General features: G+C 56.2%; 2 protein-coding genes across 12 annotated transcripts in view; both read right to left on the bottom strand.

Annotated features, from left to right (window-relative positions):
• Positions 1-8021, bottom strand: part of ARHGAP27 (Rho GTPase activating protein 27) — a 31480-nt gene extending 23459 nt beyond the window's left edge. For 8 of the 10 annotated variants that reach the window (XR_005024381.2, XR_005024380.2, XR_005024377.2 and 5 more), the window contains exons 1-3: positions 7821-8021; positions 6762-6894; positions 4792-5469 (exon numbers count right to left, since the gene is read on the bottom strand). Coding sequence is in view for 4 of the 10 variants with exons in the window: in XM_036883083.2 (XP_036738978.2) it covers positions 4792-5451 (660 nt within the window). In the remaining 6 variants the exon portion in view is untranslated. Of the gene's footprint in view, positions 1-4791; positions 5470-6757; positions 6895-7820 lie in introns of all 10 variants that reach the window. The other 2 variants (XM_036883079.2, XM_036883080.2) reach the window with 2 other exon arrangements.
• Positions 8022-9476: 1455 nt separating this feature from the next.
• PLEKHM1 (pleckstrin homology and RUN domain containing M1) overlaps positions 9477-25423 on the bottom strand; it is a 45009-nt gene continuing 29062 nt past the window's right edge. For both annotated transcript variants that reach the window (XM_036883072.2, XM_036883074.2), the window contains exons 7-12: positions 23717-24637; positions 21229-21374; positions 18048-18241; positions 13336-13399; positions 12612-12769; positions 9477-11768 (exon numbers count right to left, since the gene is read on the bottom strand). In XM_036883072.2, the coding sequence (XP_036738967.1) occupies positions 11657-11768; positions 12612-12769; positions 13336-13399; positions 18048-18241; positions 21229-21374; positions 23717-24637 (1595 nt within the window). In that variant the 3' untranslated portion in view covers positions 9477-11656. The remainder of the gene's footprint in view (positions 11769-12611; positions 12770-13335; positions 13400-18047; positions 18242-21228; positions 21375-23716; positions 24638-25423) is intronic.

A 25423-nucleotide genomic window follows, 5' to 3' on the forward strand; every position in this document is an offset into this window, starting at 1 on the left:
CAGGCTCTTGGGTAGCCCCCTACCATAACTTCACCCCACATTCCAGCCACCAAAAGCCCGCCCCACCCACTCCCAGGGCAGAGAGGAGCAACCTCCTACCCTGCAGGCCCGTGGTATCCAAAGAGGAGGGCCGTCATCAATGGGTGTTATCAGGGTACAGGAAAGACCGATGGGGAGTTGGGAGGGAGGAGAGAGCATGGGAAAGCTCCTGCAGCGCTCGCCCTCAACCCCAAGGGCCCAACTCCATTCCCAGCTGAAGGGTCACTCACAGTTTCCAGCAGAGGACGAAAGGAAAGAGGGCCCTGGGGCTCCTCCGGGTCCAGGCCCCCTGCTCGGGTGAGGTGCCTCTGGGCTGTTTACAGAAGAGGCTGCAGAGGCCAGGCTGTAACTCCTTCCTCCCTGTGGCCAATGCCCCGAAAGCAGGGGCGGGCTCCAGTCCAGATGGCCAGTCTGGGCCTCCCCACCTCTGAGGCCATGGGGCGGGGATAATGACCACACCTTGAAATCCCCAGTCAGGATGGCCCCTCCCCCAGGCTGGGCCCCACAGCCACAGGGGAGGAGTCTCAGAGGCCCCTTCCTCACCCAGCTCCTCCTCAGACCGGGCAAGGGTCAGGTAGAGTGCTCAGGCCTCCCTCCCTCTCTCCTCCATCTCTCCCTCCTTGGAGTGCGTGCTCTGCCCTGTCCTGGGACACCTCATTCTCCTGCTGCACCCTCGGCTGCAGAGAGCAAGGCGAGGGTTTGGAACTCATGCCTCCAGGGCTGGGCACACACAGGAAGCTCAGAAAAGTGAACACTGGTTTGCCTTCAGCTTGTAGAGTCCTTGCTTAGGGGAACAGCAAGGCCACCTGGCTGAGACTGAGGCCAGGGTGGAGTTTGGAGTTAGGAAGACTGAAACTGACCCAGACACAGCCACCTCCTGGCTGGGTGACTTTTGGCTAATTACTAAACCTCTCTGAACCTCTGTACTCAAGACAAATCAGGATACCCATGCCTGCCTTCCTGGGGCTGGGAGATGAGCCTTTTAGTGAGAGCCCACAGGACCATTAGCCCCTCTGGGACAGGACCATGTCATGTCCTACCATAGTTTGTGTCCTCAGGGTCCAGCAAAGTGACCACCACATACCAGGTGAGCATTATGTGCTAGGTGAGTGAGCAGTGAATGACAAGGATGTAAAATGCCTTACGGTGTAAAGGCTCCTCTTCCGGGGTGGGTGGTGGGGTCCCTGCGTCTGCTGATTGTTCTGCCCATCTCACCACCCTCCCCCTTGTCAGTGGCTCATGGACTGGACACTGACCCCACCCTCCCCATGACCCTATGTCATCTGCATCCTCACATCCTTGCCCCTGTGCAGAGGAAGCCAGTCCCCCCTACCCCCTGCTCAGGGTCCCTCCCTCCCTCCTTTCTCCACTTACTCACCACCAGCAGCCTCCCAGCTCCCTGTCCACCATTCGCTTAGATTCAGGGGAGCCTCCACCTCAACCACAGGCCACAGCATCTGTCCCTTCACTAACAAGCTTCGGAGAGTTGTCTACACTCTTTGTCCACATCCTCACTTCATTCCTCTGACCCTCTGCCTTCAGCAACCCCCTTGACCAGTCCCTGATAAGGTAGCTGCTGATCTTCTGGTACCCATTTCCAATACATGTTTGATGGCCTTTACCCAACTTCCCCTTTCTTCTGGACACTTCTAGCCTTCTGGGTTAGCACTCTCCTGCTTTTCCTCCTTGTCCTTGACTATCCCTTCCTCTTGGGCTCCTCTTCCCTCCCTTTGTCTATCACCCAAATGTGGTGGGCCCAGGCCCAAGGGCAGTCTCAGTGCCCCTGTTCCCACTCTCCCCATACCCACGGCCCCACCATCACACGCTGAAGGCCTTTTCCTGGGCAGCAGGCCCAGCTCTCCCGCTGCCTTCTGGCCCCAGCCTCTTTCCTCCACTGGCATCTCCCCATTGTCCCCTGCCGCAAACAGCCCACTGTCTACCCAGGTGTGTAGACTGGGAGGCTGAAATTCATCCTGACTCCCCTCCCACCCCCCTCAGCCCCTCAGCCGCCAGGTCCTACCAAGTCTACCTCACGAATCTTCCCTCATCACTGCAGGCCTGGGAGACCACGAAGGTCCTCTGCCGTTCTCAAAGGCCCACCACAAGGGTCTTTTCTCAACCCCACTCCCTTCTCTGCTGAGAGCCTTCCAATGGCTGCAAGACAAAGTCCAAATTCCTGGCGAGAGCCCATGAGGCCCTGCCTAGCTAGGCACCACCCACTCCCCACCAGAGCCCCCTTTCCTGAGCCCCAGCTACACAGAGTGGAGGTGGGCTGCAAGGCCCCAAAGGTGCCACATCATCTCATACCTACCCCCTGCCCATGTTCCATGGCACCCTGAGTGTAGCTCTATCACAGACATCCTGTGCCAGGCTGGATGGGGGCATCTGTCTCCTCCTGCCAGCCTCCTGACCCAGACAGTGAGCACCCACCAGCTGGGGCTGTGCCTCACCTGGTGCTCGGCAGGTGTCAACTCAGGCTCAGTGAATGAGCAAATGGGGTTGGGGGAGGGTAGGCCCTGCCTCTCCTGCTTCCTCCAAGAAGAAAACAGGCAGGCTCACCTTTCAGGAAATTCCTTCTTGAAATGTGGCCTCAAACAACAAAGAGCAGAGTGGGGTTTCCTTCCTGGGAGAAAACCAATTCCCCTCCCCCAGATTTTCTCAGGGAAGAGGTTCCAGGGAGACTCACAGCTGACACTTGAATAGAGCCAGTCACAGGGAGTGTGTTATTATACCCATTACACAGGGAGGAACCTGGCAGAAATGCTCAGCCACTTCTTGAGGCTACACAGTGAATCAGCGCTGGAAGTGAGACAAGGCAGAGCCTCTCTGCCAAAACCCGGATCTCTGGCAGGGGTCCTGGTTCCTCCCTGTGCAAGCACTACCCCCACTGTCACCTGTGTGTCCCCTGCAACACACACACACATGCACACACACTGCAATGCTGGGAGCTGGGGGAAGGAGGGGCAAATACTACAGGACAGTGGCCTTGGCTGCAGGGTGATTTCTCTACCCAGGAGGGTGAGCTACCGGGTGGTGTCCCCCGGGCAGACCTGTAGAGCCTGGCTTATGGGTAAGGGGGCTGCCGCCCCTCCTCCCTTGTCAACACACTCTTTGCACATGCTCTGCACCAGGACCTGGGCTTGGACGCAGGGCTTCAGCGGGCAAGGCCAGTCCCCCAACTTGTGCAGGAGTGCACCTCCGAGGAGCACACAATGTGGAGCGGCCCGGGAGTGCGCTGCCAAGAGCCTGCCCTGGAAACAGAGGGGCGCCGGGGTAGAGGAGCGCGGGCATCCAGTCGTCTATCCCACAGAAGCCAAGGGGCACGAGGATCACACCCCCAGCCCTCGGCCGAGTCCGGGTCCGCGTCCCCGCCCGCCGGATGCTGTTCTCCGCCCTGGCCATAAGGGGGCGGGCTGCACCTGCAGAAACAGCTAAGGCAGTGCAGGCCTGGGGGAAAAGATAGCGTACGCGACCCTATCCAGTCTTGACAGATCGCCTTCTACGCGCCAAACACTCCCATGCCTCACCTCATTAAAGGCGCTTAACAACCCTAATATTTAGGTATTGCCCTGCATTTACACACGAGGACACTGGCGCTGAGAGAACTAAAGTACTTTGTCAGCAGCTGGCAGATGACTCAGCAGAGTCAAATTCGAATCTCTGTAGCCTCAAATCCTGAGCTCTTTGCACTATAGTCAGACGGGACAGAGGGACGACCCAGGCATGGTGCCTCCTTTTTCTGAGCAGCCCAGACAGTCCTGGCAAGTGACAGGTATCAGTGCTTATTATAATTACATCAAGTTCAAAGGAAAAAATCAAAGACTCACAAGCTTCAGGGAATCATCCATTCATGCTCCCCGCCCCACTTTGGGCCAAAGGACAAATTGAGTCCCCTAGAGAGGAAGTAAATTGCCAATAATTACCCCATCTGGTGACAGTTGTCAGGAGTTTGTGCATTCTACCACAAATACCCCCTCACCTGACTGCCAGAAAATTTCCTAAAGTTCAAGATGTCAGGGCTGCCCGCAGGATTCTGAGGATGTAAGAGCGTTTTAAAAGCGTGATCTATTTTCGATTCCCCAAATTAACATAACTGGATTCTAAACGGAAAAAACACCCACAATACAACTGAATTTCTTTCTGAAACAAACTAATCAAAAGTTAAAAAAAAAAAAAAAAGGAACTGAAATGTTGGAAGTAGCCAAAAAGGGAAGCAGAGCCCGGACTTTCACATCCATTATCTTGTCTGACCCCCCAAGCTCCTATGAGAAAGGCGAGACTGGTAGCGCCGACTGCAGTCCACAATCCCCTCTTCACTACCCAGATGCATTTCAGAATGGTTCGGATTTTAGAAAGGTAATAGGGCGCACACACCTGCCATAAGTTACAGAATGCTCCCAACAAGGCTTGGGGCCGCACTTTGCAATCAAGTTCATTTGTATTTCTGCAGGAAAACCTGAATATTCGTACTAAATGGGATGAATAAAGACCATCAACAGCCTCACAGAGGGGTTCAAGTAAAATCTTGCCACCAATTGAGTTAACGAAAACCCTCTGGGCTCCAGAGAGCTTTCGCGTTTCGGAATTTCAGGTAAGAGACTGCGACCATGTATTTCTCTCATTTAGTGGTTTTGGAGAGTGAGGCTCGGTGTGAGGCAGCTCATCCAGAGCCGGCGGACATTGCTGCGCCACGGCGAGCCGGCCGCTAGGCCGAATGGGTCTCCTCGCGCCTCCCCACTGCCAGTGGCGTACCTGCTTCGGGGGCTCCTCCTGCGGCGAGCCGCGCGGGTCCCGGTCAACCTTGCGGACGTTCTCGGAGTCGCTGCGTGCCAGGGGGCGCGGGCACACCCAGGAGCCAGCCACGCTGCAGGCCTTGGCGCGGCCCCCGCTCCCGAGGAGGCCGGCTGGGGGCGTGGCGGTAGCGCGCGCCAGGTCGTCCAGTGACTGCGCGGGCCGCACGGGCTTCGCGGGCCTCGTGTACAGGCAAGCCGGCAAGCCAGGCGCTATGCTGCTGTGCTGAGTCGCGGTGCCGCACCGCGCAGGGCCGCACAGGGAGCCCGCGCGGCCCCGGGGCCCGGCGGGCGCACCGTCGGGGCCCGCTGACGCTGGCGCGCTCACGAAGCGGTAGTTGTAAGCGAGCGGTTCCGGGGCTGCGGGGCCCGGGTGGGGCGTGGGCGGCGCCGGGGCGGTGGCAGGGTCGCAGAGCGCCGGCAGCTCGCGCACGTACTGAGCGGGGAGGTAGAAGGGACGGCCACCAGGCTCGCTACGGACGTGCCACCAGTGCTCGGTGCTGCGGCGCAGCAGCCGGTAGCGCTCGTTGGGCTGGATGGCGACACGGCGCCCGTCCTTGCCGGTGTACTCGAAAGGATGCTCCACCAGCACGTACACGTCCCCTTCGACGGACGCCGCCATCGCGGCCTCGGCGTTTCCCTGTGGGCAACAAGAAGGGGCACCGGGGTCAGGGCCGCCTGGCCAGAGATGCACCGCACTAAGGGGACGCAGGACCTGGGTCTGAGTCCCCATGCTGCACTCCTCGAGTGCGTTCGGGCCTCGGTTTTCCTATCTTTAGAACGGAGGACTTGGACAAAATAATCTCAAAAATTTTCATTCTCACACTCAATAATGGGATTATGACCACCCTTTGATTCTGTGGCGTTGATTGCAACATTTGAGCCTCGCTTCAGATTGTGGGTAATACTGGTCTAACTTTACAGCCAGGGAAACCTCGATTTAAAGAAATGGAGTGACTGCCAATGAGAAAGTCGACACCAAATTTGCCAAAAAAGTTGGCTGGGCCTCAGTTTCCCCGTCTGTGAAGTGAAAAGAACAGCCCATTCCTCCCGCCCCTCATCCCCGCCCCCTCCTGAAGCCTCCAGCCCTCAGGGAATCGGTGTCCCCGAAGCCTCTTCCTTCCAGGGGTCTGCGCCCCGGGCCCGCTGGGTCAGGGTTGGGGAGCTCAGGGAGCGGCCCTCACGCCTCTCTACTCTGGGAGTGTCTCTTTCTCGCTTAGTCCAAGGGCCTTGGCGTAAGGGTCCGTGACTGCCAAGGCGGGGGAACCGGTTCTCTAGGTTTCTCTTTCCTTCCCCAGCGGCATAGCCACAGACGTGAGCCTAGAGCCCGGCCCGCCCAGACCGGTCCTCACCGCCCCCTGCTCTACTGCTCCCACCTCCGTTTCCCAAGAGAGGCTGGGCCCTCGCGGCCTGCCCACCTGTCCTGTGATCTTTACATTGCCCCATAGAGAATGCACTTTACCCTTGAGGTGTCCCCAGGGCCCCCCAAAGCTTTCCTGGGGTGATCACCACCCACTCCCCTTCATGCCGACGCAACCTGGCTCCTGGTATGTTGGGGGAGGGGGTCAGAGCCTAACTGAATTAACCTGTATCCCTCATAAAAGAGTCGGTGACCTCCAGAAGTGGCTGGTTTCTCCAGACCTTTACAGTGAACACACCTCCTGCCCTACAAAGGTGGCCCGGGACTAGCAGCTGGGAGCTCAGTAGCTTCTGAGGCCGAGGGACAAAGGAACAGGGTCCAGCCCGGAGGAGCACAGCCCTGCTCTTACTTTCTCAAGCTTGCCTCCATGGAGGAAGGGGGTGTAAACTGAGTCACTAAGCATACTGGGTCCTGGAGGCAACGTCCCTGAGCGGCCGGGAGCTAAACCAAGAAAACCCCAGCGAGGACAGCCCTTGTCGCCACCTTTCCTTGGACCCCCGCCACTCACTCACGTTGGCAGGGCGAGTCTCAGGGAGCCCATGGGCTGGATGGGCGGAACCGGCGAATGGGTGCAGGTTAGGTCCCTGCCATGTCCTTGGGCGGGGCTTGCAAGCGCTAGGCTGGAGAGACCTCTGGGAGCAGGAGCTGGCAAGGGGAGCAAGACGGAGAGGGACGCTCAAAAGGGCTGCCCCCAAACTCCAAAGCAGCTGTGTCTGGGAGGGGCGAAGAGGAGCCTAAGTCTGCCTGGGTCGGTGGGGACACTGGGGGCGGGGCCCGGAGCCAGAGATGGCATGAGGGAGGGGCAAGGGTCGGGAAGGCTGCGACTGAAGGGGCGCTGGCGGGTTGCGAGCTGAGCCCAGGGAGAGTAGGGCTCCGCCCCCGCCTCTCCTGCCCGCCACGCGGGATTTGTCGTCCGAAAGCCTCTGCGTCCCACGGGCGCGCTGCTCTGGGACTGCTCGACCTGAGCTCGTAGTCTCGCCGGGGCGTTCCCACTCCGAGGAGGCCATCTGCACCCTGAATCACCAACTACGAGCCCTTTTCAGCTGGATTGCAGGCACTGCCAACTCCTGGCCCACCTCCGCCCTCCACAGGCCTATCCTCGCCGAGCTTGACCCGCCTGGAAAGCCTCCGAGCAGAATTCCCACTGCAGGGATTCCCATCGGAGCGCAGGGTCTCGGGCTGGGTGGGGTGGCTCCTTCCCCGATCTTAGGGGAGTGAGGAGAAGGGGAGGGATGGGGGGAGCAGGAGGTGCCCTGCGCGCCCGCTGCCCGGGCGACGCGAGCCACAGCGGTGCTAAGGCCTGGGTAGTTGCTGGGGGTCTGTGCCTAGGCCCCTGTCGCCCCCGGACGGAGGGCAGCCTTTGCATCCCCCTTCCTCCTGGGGGATAGGGGGTGGGGCGGCAATCTGTCCCACTCAGCCCTCCTCCTGAGCCTGCGCAGCTCCCGCGCAGCGCGGTGCGAAGGGGAGCAGCCGCCTGGTGCTCACGGGTGATGACCTGCCACCTGCGCACCCCGCTCCCCACCCTCAGTTCTTCACCCCCCGCCCGGTCCGGTCCGGTCCAGCCCCGGCACCTCAGGGTGTCCGCTCGCTGGCCTCGCCTCCACTTGTCCCGCAGGAGCGCATGGGCTTGGCGTCCAAGGCTCCCTCCTCCACCGCCCAGCTCCCGAGCTACCCGGTTTCCTGTTCAACAATACTGCGAGGGAGGCACCAGCGGAGAGCGCCCGGCAGAACTTCCTCCCGGGCTGGGGCTGGGCTGCGGCTGTGAGAGACAATCCCCGGTGTCCTGGCTTCCTGTCCGCTCTGGGTCGGCCCAGCACCCCAGGGGCAGAGACGCCACCCCCTCTCCCTGCACCTCCCGGGATCCGGGGCCACACCTGGCTGTCTCCTGGAGGTGAAGGCAGCAAGGCCAGGATGGTGGAGTGAGGGGGAAGGGAGCTTCCTCACCAACTTCTGGCCAGATTTCCCTCCCACTGCTTGATTCCGGCCCCCCAACCCCTGAATCTTTGCTGGGGAGGAGGGCCATCCTCCAATCTGTCCATAGTGTGAGCTGAAAGCAGCCTCCAGGGGCTGGACTCAAGATCCTTCCTTATCTCTGCATCTGTTTTCTTTCCTCTAAACTAGGGACAGTAATGCGTACTTCAAAGGATTGTTAATCCTTTGGGAAGATTAAATGAGATGCACAGTATTATTTAATAAATATTATCACATTAAGAACACACATTGTATTAGTTATTATCACTACTTTTATTATGAGATGTGCCACCCTCCTCCTTGGGGTTGGATTGAGGTCTCCAACCCCTGCAGCCTCCTTTAGGGAGGAGGAGGAGGAAGAGAGAAACAGGTGTGTCCTCAGCAGCACCCTGCTGAGGATGGAGGCGGAGTCCAGAGGCAGGACAGCACCCACAGCGTGCCCCCAGCCCTCTGCTGGGCCTTCTTTTCCCCAGCACTGACACCTGGTTCCTCTTGTCTCCTCCACGCCTGCCACCTACTGCCCTGGAGCAAAGTTGGGTTCACGGCATGAGCAGTGGGTGCTCCCTTGTAGGCTGAAAGGTTTCTTCAAGGTCAGGAAACTGCAGACCTGAATGTCTGCAGGTCCGTTTTCCTGCAACCTGACTTCCCTTGGAATTAATCTCTGTTCTTCTGTCCTGACAATGGGCAGTGGTGGCTTCCCCATGCAGGCCCCCACCACCCCCGGGCTTCTGGAACTTGAGAGGAAGGTCAGCAGCCAAATAAAGGCCACTTAGAGCCCGAAAGCCATAAGCGCTGACTCGGCCTCTGTTCACACAGCCTTTCCTTCCAAAGCCCCTTCTCCTGCTCTGGATAACCCAGTGGGAGAGCGCCAAGGTTCCACACATTCCGGTGTCAGGGATCTGTGCTTTCACATTTAAAGCACAGGAAAGAAGCCATCGAGGTGGAATGTCAAGCATCAGCTTCTATTGTTACACATGCATGCCTGTGAGTAAACCTCCCAAAAGGCCCTGAAATCCTATTCCACAGGGGCCTGACTCCTAGGAGTGCCAAGGGTGGGGTATAGACTTTCCCTCTTCTCCATACCCACTCCTGGCACACAAGCCCCCAGCTTGCAAATGTTTACCACTAACCCCTCTGCAGGCTTCCCCTGTGCCTAGGGATTAACTAACAAGAGTAGGGGGCCTCTCAGATGCTGATGGAAGGCCATGGGCTTCCCCAATCAGCACAGCATTTGGATTCAGAAGCCAGACCAGAGATTAGAAAGATCACGTCTTTACTGCAAAGTCATTCAAAAATCACATGACAGCAATTCCTTCAAGATACCATAAAGCACTTCCCAGAGCAGGGGCCCCTCACTAGAAACAGTTTATTGCATAAGACATTTAAAAAATAGTGTGGGCACTACTGAGGTTCAACCTCGCTTTCCATTGGACGTGAGGGGGTAAAAGCCAACTCATCTTTAAGTATTAGCAGCGTCTTGGTAATGCAGAGAGGGTCACCTCTAATGCTACTGATCCCCGGGAGGGCAGGGGGTGAGGTGGGGTAGGCCCCCCAACCAAAGTGAGCTCCTGCAGAGCTTCACTCCTGCTGCCTCCTAGGGCATCTTCTGGAATACAGAATATGCCCACAGGCCCGAGGAAACAGGGCTGGGCTCAGGTGCCACCACCCACTGCTGGAGCCTGCCAACTTAGGGACCTGGGGCGGTTCCAGCTCTGATCAGGCTGTGCGTGGTAGAGCATTAATGCTGGCTATGGGGGAGTAGGGTGGGGACAAGGACCCACTTTCCAGTTTAGGAGGTTTTGGTGTGCTAGGCATAGGTGTGCACCATCTTCCATGGTGGGGACAGAGAAGCTGTGTGGCAGCTGCCCCCTCCCCCACCTGCCTACCACCTCCTCTATCTATTGCACAATATATCCAGCTCCACAGGGCTGGGCAGGTGACTCAGCAGCCAAGTCACCCCAAGGGAGAGGTGGGAGTACGCTCATCTCTTGACAATGATAGGCAATCTCTACCTAAGGCCCCCAGTCCACGCTGAGAACAGACAGGATGGCCAAGGACCTCAGGGCTGAGGGGGGCCTACTGGGTCCAGAAAAGGTGGGAGAAGGCAGCAGGGAAATAACATCCAGATTCCCCCCAAACTACAGGGTCTAAACATCACTTTAAAAACAATTCTCAGCTCCCCCACCCCAAAAATCCTTTCAAAAGGCAATCATGCTTAGGTGAAATTTCCAGTCTCTGGCAGTGCTCTTCCTGGGCCAGTCCAGCAAGCTTTGTGAATTCATGGCTTTGTAAACTGAGGCTAAGCATCCTTCCACAAGGGTGGCTTCTTCTGCATGAACCTGCGCCATCTCAGCAGCAGGGCTGGCACTCCGTGGAAGGGCAGGGGGTATGTGCTCCACAGTGTGGGGCCTGGCAGTCATGGTGCCCAAGGCTGGCCCCTGGCCTGGGCTTACTGCCCTGTGGGCCCAGCAAGGGGCAGTAAGGTAGGCTGTGTCCCCCGAGAGTGTCTGCAGTAGCACCCTGCCCATCTGGCTTCTGGTCTGTGGGAGGAGGGAGAAGGGCATGGGGCCGAGGGGTTGGCAAGATGCTGACTCTTGCCTGGACCAAGGAGGGCTCAAAGTGCTGACAGTGCGGCTGAGTCATCCCCCTTCTCCTGCGGGGACCAAGAGCCCGGGCTATGGAACAGCCAGGGGTTCTGTCTCAGAGAAAGGTGATGGGCTTTTCAGGGGAGCAGGATGGAGCAGGGAGAAAGAGGAGAGGGAGAGAAAGAGGGTGGTTATCGGTGACCCCACCGGCCTGGGCAGTGCGGCACACTGCACTTCAGGCGGCAGCCAGCACCCACCGCGGGTGAAGGAAAGGCATCCTGTCTAGCTGACAGGCTCCGTCCCAGTGGCAGCCTGCCTGCCCAGCCACCCGCCTGCCTGTAGGCAAATGCTCTCACACGTTTGCTCAGGCTGAGTATGCCTGGATTTCCTGGGTGACTTATGTAGGGTCAGGAATAAAAAAATATCTTCTGTTGAAATAGGAAGGGAAAAAAACCCACCTTAAAAAACTAGACCTTTAAATCAGGAATGTGTAATTGAAAACGCACCCCAAGTCTTTTACCACAGTGTTAAACAGCCCTGATGGAGGTGCCATCAGTGAGGTGAGCTGGTTAGTGCAAAGCTCTCCTCCCCCTCCACCTGGGACAGGGGCATCCAGTTATGTCTACAACCTCCCAGGGCAGATAGGTGGTGAGGGGACTGGGGCACATCTTCACGGGCTTCCTGGGCTTCCTTGGAAGGCTTGAGCTCTGATCACATCCAAGAGTCTTCTTGCCAAGGCAGACAGCTGTGACATCTTGTGGGAGCGGGAGTAGCTGGGGCTGAGGGCAAACCCAGCTGGGATGACTGAGCTGAACCCCACCCCATGGTCTCCGTGGGGACAGGGTACTGGGTTAGGTGAGAGCATTCTGCTCTTGGTACTTGCGCCGGCGGGCACAGCGGGGGCAGCCCTTCTTCACCACTGCCTGGCAGCTCTGGTGGAACACGGTCTTGCATTCATCACACCTGGGAGAGAGTGGCCAGTGCGGCTTGTGCTAGGGGTCTGAGGCCACCCTGGGCCTGAGGCCGGCCAGTGTTCCTGACTGGAGCCCACAGGAAGGCTGTGTTCTACCCAAAACCCACAGCATGCAGGCATGGCCTCTCCATTCTGGGAGAAAATTCTTGCAACAATGCCTACCCCTAGGCAATACACACAGATACTGTATCCTAGTTCATGGTTTATAAATGCTACTTGAGACTCACTAAATGATTTCTTGCCTATGTTTAAAACATCCCGCACTTTAAAAACCTCAGTCCTAGGTCTGTTCAAGGGCTGAATCTGAGCCAGGGGATACCTACTGAAAATGAGTTAATACTCCCACCAGTTCAGATTTCTACACCTACATGGGTTGGCACAGAGGTTTGGTGGATGAATTTTTCAATTTAGAAACTTCCAATAATAAGTGATACCTGGGACAAGGATCAGGTACTGCCCACTAGGTGCCCACTTTGTGCCAGGCCTTGTGCCAGTACTCCAGAGCAGTAACTCAGTCAGTCCCCCCTCAACCCATTCACAGATGACAAAGATGAGATGCCCCTAACCCGCCATTCAAAGAGGCAGCAGCCACTTCTTCTCTAGGAAGACAGGCTGCTCCACAGAGGCGGGGGAGCCTGAGGGCTTGCCTTGTGCCGAGCTGGCCCAGAGCTGGTCGTACCTTCTCAAGGCATCGGCTGCTCTGGACCTGCCCTGGGACACTGGCAGAGAGGATGTCCAATGTGTTACCACACCATGGCACTGGGCCTGCCTCCCGGGAGCAATGGGGCCAGCTGTGGGTGGGGGTGGGGTGGCAGGCTGGGTGACCCACATACCTGACTGTGGTGTCAAACTCAAAGGGGAAGATGATGTCATGGTGATGGCAGATCTGACAGATGAAGCCGCGCTGGGTGCACAGGTCGCAGTGGTAGACATGTTGGGAGGCGAACTCAATGAGGGCCTTGAGGAAGCCTTCATATACCCCCTCCGCGATCTGTCGAGGGCATATACAGGCCACGAGGCCTTTTAGGAAGCTGTGCGGAAGCTGAGGCCTGCTCACGGCACTCTGCCCGAAGAACTCCTACCCCAAAAGAAGTCTCTTCCCACATGGGCAAGAAAACCTCGCAGAATCAGGCCAAGCAATGCAGGTGTCCAGTCCCTGTACACAGAGGTTGCTGGGATAACAGGACAGACAGAAGAGACCCAAATCCACCGTATCTTCCCTTGACAAAATGAATGTCCCAAACTCTCACCCCTGTGGCCTTTCCAACCCCCACCCACCTCAGTCCTCCAAGTCCAGATGCAGGGAAGGGACTGAGGAGCCCCTGTGACCAGGGCTTTGCTGAAGTGCCTGCTTATTCCAGGGTGGCCTGGGGTGTGGTCACTGTCCCAGGAAGCATGGGACAGCAGGACACGTCTGGTGTACTGCAAAGCTGAGGACTGCTATAAACTGCAGTCAGCTGAGGAAACACAGGGACCCCTAGCCTTTTCTCCCTGTCTGATTTCTCCAGGAATGAGGTCCCTCCATGGAGGCCTGGGGCTGGGGGATGACAGCCTCACCTGCTGGAGGTCAGCAACACTGTACTTGTGGGGAGACTCCAAGAGATAATTCCTGTGGTTGAGCCTTCAAAGAAAACACAAGAGGTTCCTTAGAAGGGTTTCCAGGACTTGGGCCGACCTGTGTTTGTTTTCATTCCTTTGCTACTAACCAGGCATAAACACCTGGGAAGGGTGGTGCCTAAGACCAGTCAGCAGGCCTGGGCTTTGGATCTGGCCTTTCAGGTCACTAGCTGTTGGGACCATGAGCAAATTACTTAACCTCTCTGAGCCTCAGGTTTCCTCACCTGAGAAATGGAGCTGTTTTGAGGATTAAAGAATTTAAAGCATTTGGCACAGTGCTTACCACATAGTAAACAATTAATAATTATCAACTATGGTTGATAATACCATATTGTATAATTGAAATTTGCTAAGGGAGTAGAACTTAAATGTTCTCAACAAAAGACAGAGAGGGTAATGGATGTGTTAATAACCCAGATGGGGGGAATCCTTTCATAATCTACATATATATCAAATCATCACCATGAACACTTTAAGTAACTTACAGTTTTGTTAATTATACTTCAATAAAACTGAAATGTAAAAACAAATTTAAGATAAAAAAATAAATGTCTATAAAAAAATGATGATGACGAAAGCTAACACTTGGTCCCAGGAACCGGACTAAGAGCTTCATATGTGTTAACTCATGTAATCCTCACAATTATTCCGTGAGGTTGGTATTACTATAATCCCCATTTTAAGAAGAGGACATGGAGGCACAGAGAGGTTAAATAACTTGCCCACAGTCACACAGTGCTGGAGTTTAAATGCAGGACTGTGGCTCCAGAGCCTGCATCCTTATGTACCCAGTGAATGCCTGTAGGTGTTAGCTATTGTCATTATTGCCACCGTTATGTCCCAGGGACAGTGCTGGAGACAGACACGCACAGGACATGGCCTTGCCTTCCTGTAGCCCCTGGTCTAGCTGAGGGACAAAATTTAAGCATCCAGTTTCAGTGCTATGTGAGAGGAGCTGAAACGTGCCCTGAGCACAGCAGATCCCATTTCAGAGATGGGGTGGGGAACGGGGGAGACTGAGGACACGGGTTCAGCCACCAGTGCAGCTCTAGTTTCCACTTGCCAGTGGCAGAGATCCCAAGGGTGACATCCTGAGGGGCGGAGAGGAAACACCTGCAGAAATTCCCCTGGCACAAAATCCTGCCTGGCCTTGCTGGGTGTGTCTGTGTGGGTACTGGGGCTGGGGCTGCTCCAAGTCTGAGGAAGCTTGGGAATCTGCTCTGGGATGGCCCAGACACCTGGGCACAGAACGGTGCCTGGCCCTGGGGCATCGGGAATGGGGGCTTGGCCATGCCCCACCCTATGGCCTCAGCTGTGGTCTAGGGGGGGAACCAATCCAGGGCAGAGATGACAAGTCCCACTGAGCAGCAGGCAGGCCATGCTGTGCCAGCTGGGGTGAGAATGCTGACTGGCTGCTCGGTTCACCATGCTGGTTTCCCCAGTAAACTTCCAGCTTTTTGGGAACAGGAAACCACCCTTTATCACCCGGAAAACATGGGGGGGGAGTGCGGGGGGGGGGGGCACACAGGCTGTCCCTGAGCTGGCAGGAAGGGTGAGGCTGACTTGGATGGAGAGTCATCTCTGTCATCTGCCCTCTGTCCATGGCCATGGAAGCCCTGGGGGCCAGCCAGGTACAGGGCCTTCCCTGCAAACCACTGTCCCCTGGGTGTGTCACACTCTCAGCAAGGCCTTGTGACAGCTCCACGACACTCAGCTGTGGCCAGAGGGGCGAGAGCAGTGGCCCAGGGGTGAGAGGCACCTTCCCATCTTGGCCTCCAGGATAGGAACCCACACCGCAGGCTACTCTGGGCCTCAGCTCTGCACCCACACAATCAGGAGACCACTCTCTGTCCTCTTCTGGTGTGAAGCTGACTGCCTGGGGAAGGGACCAGCAGCCTTTAGGGGTTTCTGGAGGAGAGTGAACACGACAGGAGAGCCTGCATCTTAACTCCTGTAGCCAGCTGAGTGGTGCGGCAGGAAAGCGCCCTGACAATGGCTGGCAGGACTGGGTTCCAGTCCCAGCTCCTGGCCTGCCAGGAGGAGCACCTGAGGTCTGGAGGGCCAACAGCTCTAGGGCATTTCCATGATGGCTCCTTTCCAAAGGCCCGAGAGGTGCTCAAGGGAGCTTCTCTGGCCCTTGGAGATGTGCCCAGACCTACCAAGGATCTCCTTTCTCTCAGAGGACCCTGCCAGAGGGCAGCCGCTAACAAAGAGGAGCTCTCCCTGACTTCACCTCCCATCCCCGAGCCCTGCCTGTGCCTTCTTGACCCTCACTCCTGCCCCCGCCAGGCTACCATGCCCTGGCCGGGAGAGCCAGGCCTCCTTCCCTTCCTTCACTGTGTACATGATACCACATGTGCTGAGGCACCCTTCCCGTGTCTGAGGACAGGGTGAGAGCTGGAAGCATCCTCCAGTGGTGCTGGCGGTGGTGGCAATGGAGAAGGGTGATCTTAACTTTCTGCTTGGTTCTTTTATCCTGTTTAAATATTGACTATTTTTGTAAAAAAGAAACTTTTTTTTTTTAACTAAAAAAAAAAAGAACTCCACAAGCCCTCAGCTCAGATGCCATCTCCTCCGGAAGCTTCCCCATGCCTCTGGGCCCTGCCAAGGCTGGGTCAGGTGCCCTCCCTCATGGCACACACCATGCTGACCCAGAACCTTCTGTCTGCCTGTCTGTGTCCTTCCTCAGACTCTGAGCCCCTCACTGTGGCCCTCACCACTCTGGGAGGCCACATGAGCACAGGGATTACTGGTCCATTTTACAGGTAGGAAAGCTGAGGTTCACAGAAGTAAAGCAACTTCCCTGAGTCTCACAGTGGGTCTGGGGCCGGGCAGAGGCTGCGCCGAGCTCTTTCTGCTCCCATGCTGCTTCTAAAGTGGGACTTCCACAGGCGTGGCCCTGCTCTCCCAAAGGCTGGGTGCACAGTGGGTATGCCATGCTGTTGCCCAAGGATAGAATGGCAGGGCCGGGGAGAACAAGGCAGGGCTGCCCTTAGTGCCCAGCATGCACGGATCAGCCCAGACAGGACAGTCAGGCGGATGGCCAAACCACCTCAGCAGGGCAAGGACCGGGAGCGAGGCCAGCACCCGGGACTCCCATGGCAGGCACCTAGTCCACTCGGGTCTGCAGAGGACCTTTGTCTGGGGACGGTGTCGAGGTCCCACCTGACCCAAGATTTCACCATTCTGGTCAGGGGACAGAAGGGCAGACTCTTTGGAGTCCTGGGTCCTAGACTCTCAGAAAGGACAGGCATGAGTGGAGACCCAGGCCCCAGCTGAGGATTGAGACAGGCAGAGCCTCCCCAGAAAGCAGCCTTCTAGGGTCCCTCACGGTGGCCCCCAGAGGGCTTTCTGTTCTTCTAGGCCTGGGGAGACCAGGGTGCAGCTAGATGCTCTGGGAGCCTGGGAGGGGCCAGTTCTCTCCCTTCTACTTAAAAGAGGGCTCCCTGCAGGAGTCCCCCGACAGTCCTGGAAAGAGGACTCCACCACCCCACCCCTACTGTCCCAGGGCACCTGCACTGCATACCTCCCTGGCCCCTAGGAGCCGCACAGGGGCTGCACAGAGGCCGGTCACCAGGACTGAAGAGGGGCAGCCTGTCAGACAGGCGGTCTGTGTCAGCCCTGAGGGAGGAGTGGCTGGAGGGGCGATGCGCAGGGAGGGGCTTGTGAGTTGCTCCAAGTCCCCAGAAACCCAGCAAAGAAGCCCAGCTGGGCAGCAAGCACCTGGCTGCATCTGGGCTGTACCCTAGGGGCTAGAAAGGGTCTGTGACAGGCACAGAAAGACCTGAGGTCTATGCTGAAGGCCAGTGTCACCTCCCAACCCTGAGCAGGGCTCCAGGCACTGGGTCTGGAGAGGCTTCTTGAAGGCCATCATGAGGGTTTCGCCCCAATCTTGCTCCCTTCCAAAGATTTTGGGAGGGATGCTGCCACAGAAAGCAACACAGCAGCTGTGGGATGGAAGACTGGCCAGGGAAGGAGGGACCAGGGCAGGGAGGCCCTTCTGGTCTGGCCCTCGCCCATCTGCCCAGCTTTCCTCTCACTGCGCTGCCCACTTCCCTCCTCAGTCCCAGCAGAGGATCCCCATTCTTTCCACAGGTGAGGCCTTCATTCATGGCCCGTGCACATTGTTCCTTCTGCCAGCAACACTCTTTCCTGATAGTCTTGCCTTTCTTACTCCTGCTCATTCTTCAGGCCTCACCTTAGGTGTTGATTCCTCCAGGAAGTCTTCCCCATTCACCCTCCTCCAATCTGGGGTAGATGTCTCACTTCTGAACTTCAGGCATCCCACTTCTCTCTCCCGGCCCTCAGTCCCATTGCTGCTGGCTTACTCATCTGCCTTCCCTTCAAGAGGGTAGGAGCCGGGTCTACCTTGCTCAGTGTTGTAGCCCACACACAGCCCAGTGTGTTCTCAATAAATATTTGTTGAATGAATGAATGAATATATGAACAAATAAAAGACACTCCCAAAGCGTGTGGCAATTTCCTAAACCCACCGGGAAGGGCATCTCCATCCATCTCTGGCATTTCTCCCAAGAGGATGGTGTGGCGGGGGGGCATTTCTCCCAAGAGGATGGGGTGTGTGTGTGTATGTCTCTGTGTGTGTGTGTGTGTGTGTGTGTGTGTCCGTGTGTCCCCGTATCCTGGGGACCCACCTCTTGCTTAGCTCCTTCAGGGCTCCACTTCGGCACAGGCCCAGGTAATCCCCCAGAAGCTTCAGCTGCTCCCGGCTCCTCCCAATGAGGTGCATCTGCTCCACATGTTCGTACAGAGATGCGTTCACCAGCTGCAGGTTGATGAGGGGCTGGGCCCGGATGTGCGTCAGGAATCTCAGGGCCTGCCGGCAGATCTGGGGACATCCCCAGGTGGCAGGGGTGGGAGAATGGCCATTCAGTGAGTATGTCTGGACCAGGCACTGCATCACCTTCCCACCTGCTTGCCCTGCCACCTCCCTCCAAGGAAAAGTGATGCCATCTTCATTTTACAGATGAGGAACCTGGGGTTCAGGCAGATAATGTGACTTGGCCTAGGTCCACAGTTCATAAAAGTCAAGATGTGAACCCAGTTAATCTGCCTCCCAAGTCCACTCTCCCTCCATGGCAACAGCTGATGCCCCTCCTCGACCTGTGCTGGGATACTCTGGTCAACACCCCACTCCCTCTGGGCCTCACAGATCTTTCCCCATTTCCAGTCCTCCCAGTTCCCACTTTCCTGCCTGAAGGAAACAGGCACTGTGTCCCAAGCCAGGCCCGGCTAACTCAGGAACCAGGTGACTGTCTGAGTCAGGCTCCGGCCACAGGAAGTCACAGACACAGCTTAACAAGAGGTTTCCTGAGCCACCCGGCTCTTGTCAGAAGCACCAACCAGGGCTCCCCCAAGTCTCTGTGTGGAGGTGAGTGATCAATCTCAGTCTCTCCCAACTGAGGGTGAGGAAAGTGTAACCTGCAGCCCTGACCCTAACGACAAAGCCAATCATTGAGCACCTACTATTTGCGGGACACTGGGCTAAGGACCTTGACCACACCCTTTCTTCCTTACAGCCCAGTGGGGAAGGTATCATCACCCCCATTTTATAAATAAGGAAACTGAGGCTCAGACCTCAAGTGGCTTATCCAATGCACCTGCAGAAGTGGAGCCCAGGTCTGAACTGAGGTGTTCTCTCCACACACCTGGCTGCTTGACTGAGGGGAAGTCTCTCTCCCAGGCTCCTCCCTGGTGCGGTGAGGCTGCAGGAGCTGAGATGTGTTCCCCACTGTCCACCACCACCCAGTGACTAGGAGCTGGGCTTTCAGGTCAGAACTGCGTTTGGATATTGGCTCTACCACTTCCTAGGTCTATGAACTTGTGAAGCTTACTCAGCCACTCTGTGACTCAGTTTCCTCATCTGTAAAATGCGGAAAATAAAAGCACCTACCTCATGGGATTACTTAGCCTTCAGATTAAAAGATAACCCACATAAGCTCCTGGCACAGAGCATATCCTAGGTAAATGAGAGCTGCCATCAGACCCTATGAGGGCTGGTGTGGCCCAGCTGTCCCCTGGAGGGTCAGGAATGCAATAGGACCCCCAGGAGACTGGGTGGCTGGGGGGCCTCTGGCCTCCTGTCTCTCAGCTCTACTGCTGTCTTTCGCCTCCCCCAGCAATGGACAACTCCTTCTTTTCCCACTTCCCAGAGCCTTGAGGTGCCAGCCCCTAGCCAATGGGCAGCCTGGAGCCAAAGGCCCCCTAACTCAGGTCAAACTGCTCTTCTCCATCCCTGGCCCAGGCCTTCTCACAACTCAGCCTCAGGCCTTGGGTGAGGCTCAGATGAAATAACACACAGGAATGTGTGCTGCAAACTGCCAAGTGCTATAGACAGGCAGGAGCTCCGTGCTCCCCCAGGGACTGTTCCTGTCCTGCGGGCATGGACGGGACAAAGAAAGAAGCCCAGGTCTGGGCTGACATCCTGCCAAGTGCCAGCCAGGCCTTGCACAAGTGGGTCAGTCAGTGGGAACTTTGTGAACAATAAGGCCCCTAACCCGGCAGCCAGCCGCTCTCTATTTTGCATTTTCCTGTCCTTCCCAGGCCAGGCATCTTTGAGCGAGCACTGGGTTTTTCCTGGTCCAGATATGCTGAGAGAAATACTGTAATTCTCTAGGTGGAAAAAGGAGGTGGCACAAAGTTTAAAGCGATGAATGAGGAGCTGGCTCCTCAACAGAAGTATCCGGGAGTTGTAAGTACTGAGTGTGTTTTACGGCCAGAGGGTTATTGGCATTTGCAGTGATTTTGAGGTTTAATATTCTCCATGTAGTAGTTAGTTAAATACTTAATACTGAAGGCAGGGTGGGGATCAGGTGACAAACAAAAAGTCAAAGTGAAGCCTGTTCCTAAGGGGTGGAGTTGGGGTGGCAGAGACTCGGAAAATCACGTTCCCTGTACTCTTGTTGAGGACACAGCCTCATGTCAAGACTGCATGGCCGGCAGGCCTGGGTCTTGAAAGAAGCGAACAGCTTCTTCCTCATGATTCCGTGCCTGTCTTGGCAGAAATCTGTGCCTCTGGGAGAAAGTCAAGTTTGTGCCTCTCCAGTAGACCCTCACCGAGTGAATTAGGGGCAGAAGGTATGACAGGCCTCAGGAGAGGAAAGGTCACTCTTGTAAGGCACGGTCAAGGGATGAATAGACACTGTCTCCGTTGGTCCTCAAACAATCCCAAGGCGGACGCTGTTATCAATCCCCTTGACTGATGAAGAAACCGACGTTAAATAATTTCCTCCTCGTAACATGGCTAGATGAGTGGGTAAGCTCAGTTGGAAAAGAGGGAAATGTAAAAGATCTTAGAATACATCTTATTCAAAAGTATTTGGTGAACATAAAAAAGCACCAAAGATGTAATACTAAGTGAGCAAAGCATGTCACAAGGCAGTATGAGTCCAGTGTGGTCCCAGCTTCACAAAAAGTAGATGTGTGTGTCAACAGATGCACAGAAAAGGGGACACACAGGCAGCTGGCGAGCCCACCAAGCCATCTACCCCCCCCATCATTTACATATCTAATCGATCCTATCTATCCTTCCTTCCTACCAATATCTATCTAGTCGCTGGTGCCTTAAACAGTTTTGTCTGTAGCCCTGAGGAGCTGCAGAGAACCATCCTCAGATTCCCACCTGAGGACCTAGGCACACACTGACAGAGCTCTGTTACCAGTACCAGGTTTTATTCTTGGTTAGCTCCCTGACCTCATGGGGCCAGGCCAGTGGTGGCTTCCCTAGAGCCAAACTCTACCAGTCAGAGGAAGAGCAGCAGCAAAGAGGAGAGACCACTCCTCTGTCACTCTGTCACCTGTGTGGCCGTGACTTACCGGGCGCTTGGTGAGGTCCCAGTTGTGGATGATCCTGGCTGGAATCACTGAGGCATCATCTTGGTGGCAGATGTCACAGTAATAGAGGCCAGAGAAGGCACAGAGCTTGGGTCGTACGAATGAGAAGCCAATCTGCCGGGAGCAGCCTGGAGAAGAAGGCGGGAGGGTGAGGGGTGGCGGCAGCTCCTGAATTACACAAAGCGACTAAGGCGGAGAGGTCCTGTTACTTAAGGAGAGAATGAGGATTAAAAGGGAGGACACTCATATTCCCACCACTCAGAAACAACCCTACTAATTAACCTGTACAGCAAGACACCATAAGGATTATCATTGGATTACGGCTGAAGGAGCTGTGCAGAGGTCGGAGAGCCCGCCCCGTCACACACGAGTTGAGTGGCACAGCTACCACTCAGCAGTGGGGTCGGGTTGGGTCTGCAGCACGCATTCCTCGTCCCTACCTGCCTCTGTTCAGTGCTCCCACTGCTTGCTCACCAATGCCAGCCTCCTCTAGGTCTACCCCTCCACTGGGGCCCAGAATGGAAGCAATTAAGCCAGGGGCTCAGCAAGCAGGGAAGGGGCTGGGGACATGGGGCTGGTCACAGGGTGTGGGTAGGAAAGCCTGCTGGAGGCAGAACAGTCTGGATATTGCCTGGTGCCAGCTTGAAGCCAGACCTACCTGAGCCCCCAGGATAGTGGTGCAGGGCCCAGCGCTGGCCCCTCTGCTGGAGGTCCCTCCAGAGACACCAGAGGGAGGAGTGCCAGGACAAAAGGAGAGACCCCCTGCTCTCGGGACTAGAAAGGCCAGCTCTTCCGCCTACCAGCTGCTTTATCCTAAACTTCACTGAATTTTCGCAAGGTTCTGCTGCAGTACCTGTAAAATTTGGCTACTATTTGCTCTTCTGTTGAGTTTTTACAAAGTTTAAATGAGACAGGGTTTTCAAACTGCCCTGCAAACTATGAAATACAAGGCAGATGTCAGCAGCTGGCGTCTGCCTGGCCACAGGGCTGTGCCTGCGGTGGAAAGGAAACTGAAGCTCCTCAGTTTCAGTCTCAGCCAGCGGACTAGCGAGTGGCAGGCACAGGGACAGCTGCCCCGGGTGGACTCACACCCACAGGGAGAACCCTCCTCACAAGCCCCGGGGGCCTGAGCCTGACACCCACAGGCTGCAGGTCAGAGTGTGAGTGTTAGAGGCTGGTGGGGGCGAGGGGAGAGTGGGCGTGAAGATGTTTTCTGCAGGCTGCTCTGCTCGGCCTAGCTTCTGTCCTCCAGGGCCACCAACCGCAGACCGCTTCCTTCCAGACGCCTGAAGCAGGCTTTCCCCTCCAGTCCCACAGGCTGCCCCGGGCAGGACAGCTCCTAAACCACTTGTATCCAGGCCTCTCGTTTTGGCACCACAGCAGGGCACCCTCCTCACTGTGCACCTGGAGGGCCCAGGGTGATGGAAATGGTGTCTGGATTGGGGAGAAGAGCTAAAAATGGAATGTGAGCAGTGGAATATCACAGTCTTGAAATACAAGGGAATGAAGGGGCCTACGAAGACCTGGCTGAGAGCACCGGTTCTGAGGCCATCAAGGTCTCCATCTGGCTCTGCCACTTCTGAGCTGTGCAAACCTGGGACAAGGTACTTACCAGCACCTGACTCAGTTTCTTCAGTTATAAACAGAGACCATAGTGGCACTGATCTCTACAAGGTTGTTGTGAGGATTGAATGAGATGCTCCAAATAAGCACTGGGTCCAGTGCCCACCACAGAAGAATCAGATTTGACGATGCTATGACACAGCAGATGTAGTGACTTTGAATAATATCCATGACATATTCTTAAGGAGGGAAAACCACGATACAGTACTATATATAGCTGTGCTGTGCAGTATGGCAGCCACCAGCCACAGGTGCCCATTTAAATTAAATAAAAAGGAAAACTTAGTTCCTTAGTTACACCAGCCACACTTTAAATACTCAGTAGCCACGTGTTGGCTTGTAGCTACAGAATTGGACAGCAGAGACCTAGACCATTTTCATCATCACAGAAAGTTCTATTCAACAGCACTAAGTAGCACAAGCTCATTTTTGTAATTTAAAAATATTGTGTGCACTTGCAAAAGCATGCAAAAATATATGGAGGGGTACCATGTCTCTGCTCAGACGGAATATAATAATATAAGAATATGATAATGAAGGGGCCGAGCTTAGCTCCCTGGAACTCCCTGAGCAGAGAGCAACATGCCACAGAACTGCCACCCACAGGTCCCAGCCCCCAGCAGAAGGTGGCAGGAGGGGCTCCCACAAGCTGGGGTGCAGGCCCCAGTGGCTGCTGGGCAGGAGCAGAGGCTACTGACTGCAGCGGCCTCATTTGCTGCAACATTGTAGGGCTGGGATGAAGGCACTCATCCTGGGGAGCAGGCAGGACTGGGAGCCTAAGGCAGGAACCCCACAGGAGGCAGAGCGGGGCTGGCAGGCTTGGGGTGGAGGGGCAGCGAGTTGGCACCTGCACAGAAGCAGCCCTGGGAGTCGAGGCCTTTCTCCGTGGGGATGGCCACCAGGTACTGCAGCAGGAAGCCATTCTCCCGTGTGGCCAGCTTCAGCACCTCTTGACAGTTTTCATCCAGACTCCCGCCGAGTGTCACTGCCTCCTCGGCCGTCTCCAGGTAAGATGCCAGGACCTTGCGCACCAGATCCCTCCACAGGGCGGCCTCCTCAGCATTCCCAGCCTGCAGCTTCAGGACAGCCTTGGCTGTGATGATTTTGAAGAAGGATGGGCCCCCAAGGCTGGTGTCTGGCAGGACATCACGGATGGTCTCAACTCCGTGGCTGTCACTTAACATCTTCTCATTGTTTCTTATGCGGAAACATTTCAGAGACTCCAAGGACAGAGAAAAAATATAGGGTGTCCAGGTCCTGTCTGTGTACAGGTACAGAAGGGATTCCTTAATAGCATCTGGCTCAGGAACTTGGACAGAGGACCCACCAAACTGCGTGCCCTGGAGATGTCCAGGCTCCGTGAGCAGGTCCAAGCGGGTGGGGAGGCTAGCCTGGGGGGCCTCGGGGGGCTCCTCCGGCTGGTCTGGGTACTGGAGGTTGACCCACTCCTCCTCCTGCTGGGGCCGGCACTTCTGCAGGGCCTCCCGCACGCGGTCCAGCCAGTCCTCAGCCTCATCCTGGGAGGAGGCCCGCAGAGTGAGCTTCTTGCCAGAGAAGACCAGCTCGAAGCGGCCGTCGCTGTGGGCCGGCCCCACAGACTCGCAGCGCAGCAGGGAGCAGCTCTCCACGCACATGCGCTCCTCTTCGTGCAGGTAGAGGCGGAACTCCAGTGGGGAGAGTTCGCAGAAGAGCTCCTTCCAGATGCCCATTGCCCCACGCCGCTGCACCATGCCCAGCTTCATGAGACCGCGGAAGGGGTTGGAGAGCCCTGGGGGCAGAAAGAGGCACTTCAGACAACAGGCCTGCCCCTATAACACCGAGAACACCACCAGAGTCTGAGGTCCTGTGGTGGGTGTGGGCAAAGTGACTGCCTTGGGAAAGCAGGCAGCCACGGGCTGCATGGGGCGTTTTTTGAGTGCCTCCATCCCAACCTCACCCTCAGCTGTGGACTTGGGTTCTGAATGTCACTGAGAAAATAAAAGCACTCAAAAGATTACCTCCGCAGGCCCCCTCGCTCCAGCTCCTGTACTCACCCTGACTTCCCTCTCATCTCCAAGGATGAGCTGACCTCTGTCTGAGGCCAACCCCTCCATGTGTGGGACCCCCTCCCCGCCCACTCGGGGCAAGGACAGCTCTCCAGTGCTTCCCCTCCCTCGGCTGTGCGGCTGGTTTTTCCCTTCTCTGCTGGATCGTCTCCATCTGCACACAAAGATGCTGTTATTTCTCCCATCTTCAAAAATGCCTCTGACTCCACTCACACCTCTCATTACCACCCTCTTTCTCTGTTCTTACAGAAAACCCCCTGAAGAGGTATTAGAACTCAGTCTGGGGCCCTCTGCACTTCTCTGGCAATACCCACCTCCTGGCCGGCCTTACCTACTCTTAGGGCTTTATGCCAACAACACCCAGCTTTCATCTCCAGCCTGGACCCTCTCCTTGAACTCCAGGTTCAGATCTCCATCTGCTCCATGTATGTCTAGTAAGGCTGCCCAACGTTGACATGTCCAGAAAGGAATTTCTTATTCTCCCACTCCAAACCTGTTTATCTCCCAGT

The sequence above is a fragment of the Manis pentadactyla genome, chromosome 4 (genome assembly GCF_030020395.1).
Source record: "Manis pentadactyla isolate mManPen7 chromosome 4, mManPen7.hap1, whole genome shotgun sequence".
NCBI lineage: Eukaryota > Metazoa > Chordata > Mammalia > Pholidota > Manidae > Manis > Manis pentadactyla.